Source organism: Pistacia vera, unplaced genomic scaffold, assembly GCF_008641045.1.
Source record: "Pistacia vera cultivar Batoury unplaced genomic scaffold, PisVer_v2 Contig122, whole genome shotgun sequence".
NCBI lineage: Eukaryota > Viridiplantae > Streptophyta > Magnoliopsida > Sapindales > Anacardiaceae > Pistacia > Pistacia vera.
Window position 1 is genome coordinate 678,686 of NW_022195271.1, and position 10,368 is coordinate 689,053.

The following is a 10,368-nucleotide window of genomic DNA, read 5'->3' on the forward strand; positions in this document are numbered from 1 at the left end:
TTAGATTTTCCAACTTGCAATTCCAAATGGCTGATGCTTTTGTTCAAATTTTGCTGGAGAATTTGAACGCACTCATCCGAAAGGAGGTTGGGTTGCTTTGGGGTGTTGACAAAGACATGAACAAACTTTCCAGCTTGCTCTCAACTATTCAAGCTGTGCTGGAAGATGCTGAGGAGAAGCAAGTGCAAGACAAGGCGCTTCAGAATTGGCTGCAGAAGCTAAAAGAAGCAGCTTATAAGGTGGATGACATCTTGGATGATTGTGCAACAGAAGTCTCTCGATTAGACTCTAAATACCAAAATTCAAGGTTTATCAACAAGGTAACACTTCTCTCTTAAACAAACTTCGTCCAGATACTACTTTATTTTGTCGCACGATTGGCATTAGGATGAAAGAGATTAGAGAGAGTTAGATGAAATTGCAGAGGAGAGGATACAGTTTCATTGAAGAGGTAGTTTCACAGAGGGGAGCTGTAGTCGGAGAAGAACGCCAAACTGGCGCCCATCACTACTCAATCTACGTATACGGTAGAGATGAAGATAAAGAAATAATTGTTGAAAATTTGGCGAATCATGTAGCTTGTGTGATGACATTTCCGTTACCCTATTGTTGGTATGAGGGCTTGGGAAGACAACGCTTGCTCAGGTGGTCTACAATGATGAGAGAGTGAGCATGCATTTTGAGCTGAGAATTTGGGTTTGCATTTCAGAGGACTTCAATGTGAAGAAGATCATAAAAGCTATAATTGGATCTGCAAATGGAAATGTTGTTAAGATCTAGAGTTAGACCCTTTGCAGAGACGCCTCAAGATATATTGAACGGGAAAAGGTATTTGCTTGTGTAGATGAGTATGGAGTGAAGATGAAGAGAAGGGGGACAGATTAAAGTGTGTGTTGGCATGTGGATCGACAGGTGCTTCGATTATTGTCACTACTCGAAGCAGAAAGGTTGCATCCATTATGGGAACGCTTCCCATGCATCATGTCAGGATATCAGAAGATGAATGCTGGTTGTTGTTTAAAGAACGGGCATTTGGACAAGAGAAAGAAGAACGTCCAAACTTGTTGCAATTGGGAAAGAGATAGTGAAGAAGTGTAGGTGTGCCTCTGGCCGTGAAGTCTCTGGAAGCTTGTGCGTTATAAAAGTGAGGAAAATGAGTGGCTTCTATCAAGGAAAGTGACCTCGGAATTTGCCACAAGATAAAAAATCCATCTTACCAGCCTTAAGATTGAGTTACTCCCATTTGCCATCGAAAATAAAAAGATGTTTGCCTTGTGTGTCTTCCCAAAGGATCTGAAATTGAGAGACAAAAGTTGATTCATCTTTGGATTGCCAGTGGCTTATTCAGTGCAGTCAAAATTTTGAGCCAGAAGATATTGGCATTGAGATATGCAATGAACTATATTGGCGATCCTTTTTTCAAGATGCAAAAAAAGATGATTTGGCATATTTATTATTTAAAATGCATGATCTTGTTCATGATCTTGCACAATTTATTGTGAAGGATGAATTGTTTGCTGGAGGCCACGGTTCAAATAATATCTCAAAAAGCACTCTTCATATCAGAATAGATGTTTATTGGACCAATCGTCATATAAAGGTTCTGATTCTTCTAAAGCTTGTATGGAGTTGAAACCTTAAGGACAATAATCGTGGCTCCAGATTTTCTACAGATAATGTCTGGGGATCTTTTGTGACATCTCAAGATTAATCTCGTTGAGAGGTCTCTGTGTGCCTGACATTGGAGTGTCGTTGTCATCCAATTCGCTATTTAAATCATCTAAGGTACCTGGACTTTCTCGCACCTGTATCCAACTGCTTCCCGAATCACTTTGTAGCTTGCTTAATTTGCAGGTTTTGAATCTGAAAGATTGTTATCAACTTCGGAAGCTACCTAAGCGCATGCGATGCTTGAAAAATCTTCGACATCTTTATTTGAAGGCTGTACCAAGTTATCTCAAATGCTCCACATATGGACAGATCACTTGCTTAAAAAATTTAACTCTTCATTGTGGGTGAGAGGAGAGGTTGCCACTTGGCTGAATTGAAAGGTTTAAATCTTGGAGGGGAATTAGTGTCACGCATCTTAATAGAGTGGGTGATTGATGGATGCCATAGAAGCCAATTTGGTCAGAAATCGAACCTACGCAGCTTGGAACTATCTTGGGAACTTGATAGTGAATCGGAATCCCGAGAAAAGGTTGAAAAAGTATTGAAGACCCTCCAGCCTCACTCAAACCTTGAAATTTTGAAAATCAAGGTTATAAGGGTGCCAAATTTCCAGTTTGGATGGATTATCAAATTTTAGTAATGTTGTTTCTATCAAGCTCTCGACGTGAGAATTGTCGACAACTTCCTCCCTTGTGGCAACTTCCTCGGCTTCGATATCTTAAAATTGAAAATTTTATTAACCTGGAGTACATTGAGCAAGTTTCCAAGGTGAGAGAAAATTCCCGTTTTTGGAGGAACTCTGTATTGGTGGATTGCCGAGGTTTAGAGGTTGTCAAGACAGGATGGAAGCGAGTTATTCCATGTCTTACGAAGCTAGAATTTACGATTGTCCTGAATTAACCCTACCATGCCTTCCTTTAGCAAAAAGTTTACAGATTTATTCTGCAATGGGGAACTTCTAAAATCAATCTCACATTTAAGAAGCCTGCTTACTCCACATCTTGATACAAATGCGATTTAGTTTACCTTCCTCATGGGATTCTGCAAATCTCTCCTCTCTTCGCAAAATGTCTATTAGAAATTTCAAAAAGCTAAAGAGCTTGCCAAGAATCGAGTTAGGCTCAGTTGTCTTAAATTGTTAACAATTTCTGAATGCCCTGAGCTTGAGGCTTTTCCGGAGCAAGTAACTGGAAGGCCTAAACTCTCTTCAGCATTTGACTTTAGAAATGTGCATAAAGTTCTCAAATTTGTCAGGGGGTTACGACATCTCTCCGCCCTTAAAAGCTGGGCACTTGATGGTTGCCCTGAGTTGGTGACTTTCCGAATAGTATCAAATAACTTTGTTCCCTCCGGCAGTTGACCATATGTGGCAAACCCGCATCATTTTTCGGGCAGAAAACCCGCATCATTTTTCGCTGGCAGAAATATCAATGAGATTTATGACTTGGTCTTTTCAACAGAATGTGGCAAAGAACACATAATTGTCCAAAGTTGACAGTGTTGCTGAGTCCATGAGGTATGTCCCTGCACTGCAAAAATTGACCATATGCGGGTACCTGAACTAGCATCATTGCCTCACTGGCTAGGAGACCTAACATCTCTTCAGTCTTTGAATATTTTAAATGCCCAAAGTTGTCATCTTCCAGCCAGCATCCAGAGCTTGACCAATCTACAAATTTGCTCATATCCAAATGCCCTGAACTGGTGAAGGCGATGTGAGAAGGAAACAGGAGAAGATTGGTACAAGATAGCACATGTTGGGAAACATTATTGTGAAGTTACATCGAATAATTACTAGTTGCATCAAGTTGGGCGGTATGAATCAAGGTGCCCTTTTCAATTTCTTCAAGCTTAATATTTTGCCCCCATAAACATAGATTATATTTTGATTTGTTGCAGGTATGAAGAACTAGTGATATTGCAGGAATGCGTGAAGGTATGAACTGTTAGTTGATGCTTATTGCATAATTATTAATTAATGTGAAACTTTCATGTAATATTATCTGTATGCACATGTTTTGCTTAAGTATATAACAAAAAACCATGAAAAGGCTGTGATCAATTTCATTTTGGTTATGCTTTTCTCCTTGTATGGAGAGAACTATACCAAATTGACCTACTGGTTTTTCATATTCATTTGTATCTAAATTCTATGGAATTCAACTGGTTTGCTTGGAAGGAAGATTTATTTAAATTTGCAATTAATTTAACAATTGAAGAAGGTGACAGTTTCAAGCCTCAAAGACTTGAACCTTGGGTCAACTTAAATTAAATTAGAATGCAATTAATTGTAGATTATCTACAAGATTTTAGGATTTTTTTCATTTTTTTTTTTTTATAAAAGCATTATGGAGTAATATTTTTGGGAGGGAAATATATTAAATACATTATTTTTAAAAGGATTTATTAATTATTTTTCTTAAAACTTTCTCAAACTTTCCATGTAATTTAAAAATTTTCAGTAAAAAAGTGTAATTTTTTTTTTAAAAAAATAAATCTTAAAATATTTTGGAATCTAAAATAATGTATATATTTTGATCAAATGTTGTAAGCAAAATTTAGTGGTTTTTAATTACAATATGAAATCAATTTAATAGTATACTGAAAAAGTTTGCAGATTTATTATAAAGAAAAGGATATAAATTTAAATTTTATAATTAAAAAAAAAATCAAATTATGATGGATAACTCCACACATGCTATCCTTTGCAAATCTTTCTCGAAGCTTTAGATTTTTAAACATTTACAATATCTTTTTACAAATTTTCTCTCATAACTTGACATGACAGTTTTAATAGGATCACATGATAAATTACAGTTAACTAATTATGAACTATTCTGTCAAAAATTAATTATGAACTGTTATGTTAGGTTATAAGATAAATTATGAAAAAAAGGTTATCGATGTAATATTACGTAATTGAAATGACCGGCCCTTTTCTTCCTAAACAATTGAACAAGGTCTTATTTGCAATATCAAATTCATTAATGGGCTGGTTCTCAAGAAGATTCCAGTTCGTCGACAGTCCAGCATGCGGATATTCATGATCCATGTATAATTAATTAATCTTCGTTTGGAGCCTTCGTCAGAAACTAGACTTGCATATTCCGACGTTCCGAGTGAAAAGAAAGCTAATCAAAATTACTAGAATGGTAGCTATCGTGACGGTGACAGACAGAGCTCCATCACGGTCACTGCTCATATTTGCTTTTTTCAATCATACTGTTTACAGTAATTTCTCCAGTTTTCCCTTCATGGAGAAATCGAATTCGCGCCAATTTCTGCAGAGTAAACACGCATGTAAATTTTAAATTCCGGCGATGGAGAAAATGAACGACTGTTGCTGGTCCATAATGGCATTCGTTGCCATTAGCGTTACAATTTTCACAATTCGTCTTCTTTACGTCTTTATTTAACGGGAAAACCTAGCCGCACCAATCCTCACAGCCATCTTCGACGCCCGTGTGTTTTAGTTTCAGGTGAGTCCATTTCATATATAAAATCCAATCAAATTGCTGTTCTTTTATTATTATAATTCATCAGATTCATTATCAGCTGAATTTGTGAAGCCGGACACACGGCGGGATGATGAAATCTCTTATCGGTACTGCAAATGGACAGGTTTGCACCGCGCTTTTACATTGCTGCTGCCACTGATAATATGAGTCTTCAAAAGTCTCGCGTTTCGAGGATTCTTGGTTCATAAGGTATATTCTGTATTAAATTGTGCGTTTTTACTCCATAATTGCAAATTTGATTTTTTGTCCATATCAAATTTTCGATATTTAGAAGCTTTGAGAATGTCTGATCGTTATTTTAAGTTACTGTTAGTTTTGTAGGTGTTAAGTAAATATTTAACTTATTAATTATTGATCCGTTAATCAGTCAAGCTGAAGTAATGCGTTTAAAAATTAAAGTATAGTAGGTAAAGGAGTGATGCACTCTATTGCCTCACAGTGATGAAAACAGCAGACTCACAACCATTCGGGCAAGATCTATGGACTGAATCTTGAATACGGCAGGAGTTAAGGAAAATGATAGAACACTGACCTGTTAAACCGCCAAGATACACTCAAAAAACTCTATCCAATACCAGTTCAAACAATCAATAAGCACAAAAAAGAAAAGGAAATAAACTCTATATTGATGTTAAAACAGAACAGTACATCCAGAAGATCATGTTCTACCCAGCAATCTAGCAGCAAAATGGAACAATTCTAAGTTAGCAAAAACAAAGATAAAGACTGAACTTCGAGGGTCAGTCACCTCCCCTTCTAAACCTTAACCTTCCTTCTGAATATCCCTCAATTCCCTCTGTCCGTCACTTTATTCCCTGACACTTTTGCTCATAACCAAATTCTTCATCTTCCAATCTCATTAAGCCACCTGTCCTCCAAAAACAAATCCTAACACTCATGTATAACAAATATTCTCTACTTCTTCTACGCTTCCTACTGTAGAACAACCTCCCAAGTGGCTCATCAGAAAACAAATGATTAGCATGATGCTAGAACCCCTAAATTGGTTAGGGAGTAGTCCGAATAGAATTTTTAGATTGAGTTTGTGGGGACTGATTAAAGTGAGTTTGTTACTGGTTTTAGGGGATTTCTGAAGGAAAACAAAAGTTCCAAGTTAGTGACTCAAAGCTTTGGTATGGAACTCCTTGAAACATTGTATACCATCTGTTATATAGGTGGTCGTTAGAAGTTCTTTTATGTGTTGCTCTCTATTTACATAACTGTATATGCAAAATAAACTGATATCAGTCATCAAGTTGATCACACTCTGCCTTTTTTGGATGCTGATATTACGAACTTCTATTGTGTAATGTGTAAATTAACATGTGAATGGTGGAATCAAGGAGAATTTTTTTTCTGTTATCTGGATGATGTTAAATGGATACATAATGCCTCATTTCACTTAAAAGTTGCATACACATGTATTGCACCGCTGATTATGGTATTGCTTGTCTTTTCTTCCAAATCATGCATTTACTAATTTAAGTCTTTTTCATTTAATTGGCTTTTGTTATCTTCAGAATGTAGTCAAGGATCCTCTGCACAGTTCATGCAGATCTACAGAAGCAGGGAAGTTGGTCAATCATATATAAGCTCTGTTTGGACAACTTTACTTGCTATTGCTCATGCACTGTGGGCTAATGATTAGAATAGACACAGTGGTATTAGCTTTGACCTTTTACCTCTTGTGTTCTGTTGTAGTTATTGCAATGTTATTAAGCATTTTCTTAAATCTTATAATCACTGATTATCAAATTCCTTTCCATCTAGGTTCTTTTGCAATGGACCTGGGACTTGTATTCCTCTATGCGTAAATGCATTTTTATTTTAGGTATGTAGAAGATACTTCTGAACCCTTAGGTTTTACTTCTTTCTTGGCTAGATAAAGGCTGAAGTGATGGTCTTAAGAGTCCCTGATTTTACTTTGTCATCTTTGCTGCAGGTCATGAGAATATCGGACCTTTCTTCAACCTGTATGCAATGCTTCCTAGATCAATCTGTGCTTGCAATTTGCAGACTTTGAAGCTGGAAAGCTGGTGTTTCTTCAGGAACTACAAACACATGAGACGACTGAAATCTTCGACATTTTTACCTAAGTAATTGTGTCTCATTATGTCATATGCCGCCAAAAATTGGGCAAATCACTTGCCTTAAAGACTTTAACTCTTTTCATGTGGGTAAGACAAAAGGTTCTCTCATAGCTGAACTGAAAGGACAAATCTCCTAGGCAGTACATTATAACATCTTGACAGAGTGAGCCATCCAATGATGCCAAAGAAGCAAATTTGTCTGGAAAGCAAAGTCTCCCAGCTTGTACTTGTCTTGGGAACTTGATAATGAGAATTGAACAGCAGAAAATGCTGAAAGGGTTCTTGAAACCCTTGAGCCTAACCCACACTTGAAATTTTAGTCCTAGAGGATTACAAAGGCACAAAATTTTCACTTTGGATGGAGAGCTAATTCTTAGAAATTGTTTCTATCAACCTTACAAGATGTAGGAACTGTTGCCAACTTCCACTCTTAGGGCAACTTCCATGCCTTCGATATCTTACAATAATTGGGATGACCATGTGTTGTACATTGACCATAGTCTTCAAGATGGTGTAATGATGAGAAGATTCCCTGTTTGAAGAACCTCGATCTTAGAGATTTGCCGAGTTTGCAAAGGTTATCAAGAGAGGAGGAAGAGAGCTACTCCCAGTCTTACCCGCTTAAGTATAACAACTGCCCAAAGTTGAGCTGCCATGTCTTCCGTCAGTGAAGAACTTGAAAGTGAGGGCTGTAGTGAGGTGTTCCTAAAATCAATCTTCAGTCTCAGAAGCCTTACGTACTTCTTTACACATTAACAATGAGTTCCACAGGGATGCTGAAAACTTCACCTCTCTTCAGTCACTGGCATTGAAAATTCAGCAAGCTTAGGTTTTCCCAGAACTAGTCAGCCTTGGTGTGTTAGAACAATTGTGTATTAGGACATGCATGCGCTTGAGTCTTTTCGGAGCAAGGACTGGAAGGCCTCAACTGTCTTCAGCATTTGGATTTAATCAACTGCAGAAGGTTTCTCATCTTTTCGAGGGGTTAGGACGCCTCTTCTACCTTGAAGGCTGAATCTTAAGGCTGCCCAGAGCTGGGGCTTTGCCAGATTGGTATTAAATACCTTAGTTTGCTCCAGCACCTACCATATCGGGTAAATTCACGGTTTTGATGCCCGTATAGCCCAAGAAATCCTGGTTTTCATAGGTGATAGTTATGAAGGACAGTCCTGAAGAATCTGATTTTCGTCCTAATTGGTTGCCTTGCCTGAGTCTTACGACATGCCCCGGCACTGAAAATTGAGCATAAGCTTCTACCCTAACTAGCATCATTGCCCCACTGGTTGGGAGACCTTACATCTCTTCGGTCTTTGCGAATATTTGATTGCCCAAAGTTGCCATCTCTTCCAGCAAGTTTTCAGAGCTTCACAATTACAAAACTTGGGCATTCAGAATGCCCTGAACTGGTGAAGCAATGCGAGAAGGAAACAGGGAGGGGATGACTGGTACAAGATAGCACATGTTCCAAACATAGACGTGGAACCCCTGCGGTAAACGGAAACATAAAGACTAATTGTTGCATTAAGCTGATAGGTATGGGCCTTTCCAAGCTTTCTTCTTACGCTTATCATAAGTTCAAAATTTTGTTCTCACTATAAACATTATATTGGACCGTTGCAGACATGATGAGCTAGGGCCGCTCTATCACAGCCACTTAGGTTTTTGTGGGCAGTTAATTCCAACATTACGCCAGCCAAGGCGGAAATTTCATGTAACAACGTATTATTTTTTTTTTTTTTGGTTTTTTGTTTTAATGAGGATTGTAATTGATATATTGAGTAGCAGTTATCTATGAATATCTTTGTATTGTAATAAATGTGTTCTGCTCGTCCTTATGTGGTGTATACCAAAGACCTTTTTTTTTTTTTTTTTTTTTTTTTAATGTTTTCAATTATTCTGTGATTCTCCTTTTGTAGATATGGAATAATGTAAAACGACATGGTTTGATGTTGAATGATTTGATTTGATTCTGTCAATGCATCAATTCTGAAACCCTAGCTAAAGAGTAGAGAAAAACTGTTGCTTGTCCATAGTGTTGTTTATCAGCATTACTGCTGTAATTTTCACAGGTATATCAATCTACTATGAAACGCGAGTCAAATTTTCAACTCATCGACTTTCAAGTCAATCGCACACAAACGTTTCTATATATTTGCTAGTACTTGCAATCACAATTCTCTCTCTGAGCTTTGGAATTTTGAACTTGCATTTCAAACGGGCTTCTGTTCAAATTTTTCAGGAGAATTTCACTCAATCATTCTAAAGAAGTTGGGTTGCTTGGGGTGTTGACAAAGAAATGAAGAAACTTTTTGGCTTGGTCTCAACTATTCAGGTTGTGCTTGAAGATACAGAGGAGAAGCAGCTAAAAGTAAAAGTAACAAATACTTTGCCCTTCTTAGATTAGTGGTAATCGTTCTTTCTTAACTGGCCAGCACATGACTCAAATTTCCGAGTCAGGTTTTCTGCCATAAATTCTTCCTTACAATATTGACTTTCAGGCTACATGCAAGTCTTCCATTCCATTACTCAGGCCACATCTATCTCCTTCCCATAACAAATTTTTCTCAGTGCATTGGATTCTCAAACTTGCAATTGCAAATGGATGACCTTTTTTTGAACGAAATAGAGACAACAACAGGAACAAATAAATATTAAAACAAATCAAACAGTAAACAAAGAAAATAATACGCGCGATTTACCCTGGTTCACCACATGTATGCTACGCTAGCTGAGTCAATATTATTGCAATATGCCTATTCTCTCGTTTACAATGAATGAATGCTCTCACACACATAACAAGAGAAAGATGTATGTTATATACTAGGTTTAAGAGATTAACCTAGTTTTACAAGGATTCTTATTCCTAACCCAATCAAAAAGGACTCCCGAGTGCGCCTCCGTTACCCATTAATGCTGAAGTAGTCAACAACCCAACATATTCAAGTTTGGGGAGAATTTGAACTCACTCATCCGAAAGGAGTTTGGGGTGCTATGGGGTGTTGACAAAGACATGAAAAAACTTTCCAGCTTGCTCTCAACTACTCAAGCTGTGCTGGAAGATGCTGAGGAGAAAGGAAGCGCAAGAAGGT

The 10,368-nt window shown here is 37.4% G+C and overlaps 2 protein-coding genes across 2 annotated transcripts in view; both read left to right on the top strand.

The window, feature by feature from the left end:
• Nucleotides 1-9,039, top strand: part of LOC116114573 (putative disease resistance protein RGA4) — a 28,331-nt gene extending 19,292 nt beyond the window's left edge. Inside the window, exon 2 of the mRNA XM_031400727.1 lies at nucleotides 8,900-9,039. The gene's annotated coding sequence lies outside the window, so the exon portion shown is untranslated. The remainder of the gene's footprint in view (nucleotides 1-8,899) is intronic.
• On the top strand, nucleotides 27-3,031 carry LOC116114831 (putative disease resistance protein RGA4). Its single transcript, XM_031400977.1, has 2 exons — nucleotides 27-320; nucleotides 2,750-3,031. Exons 1-2 carry the CDS (start codon nucleotides 27-29, stop codon nucleotides 3,029-3,031), a joined length of 576 nt encoding a protein of 191 aa, XP_031256837.1.
• Nucleotides 9,040-10,368: the final 1,329 nt, after the last annotated feature.

Bases quoted from the DNA above. Each gene is read 5' to 3' on its own strand.
- LOC116114831 (XM_031400977.1), top strand. From the start codon at position 27: ATGGCTGATGCTTTTGTTCAAATTTTGCTGGAGAATTTGAACGCACTC. The intron at 321-2,749 runs GTAACACTTCTC...AATGTCTATTAG, and splicing joins ATTCAAGGTTTATCAACAAG to AAATTTCAAAAAGCTAAAGA.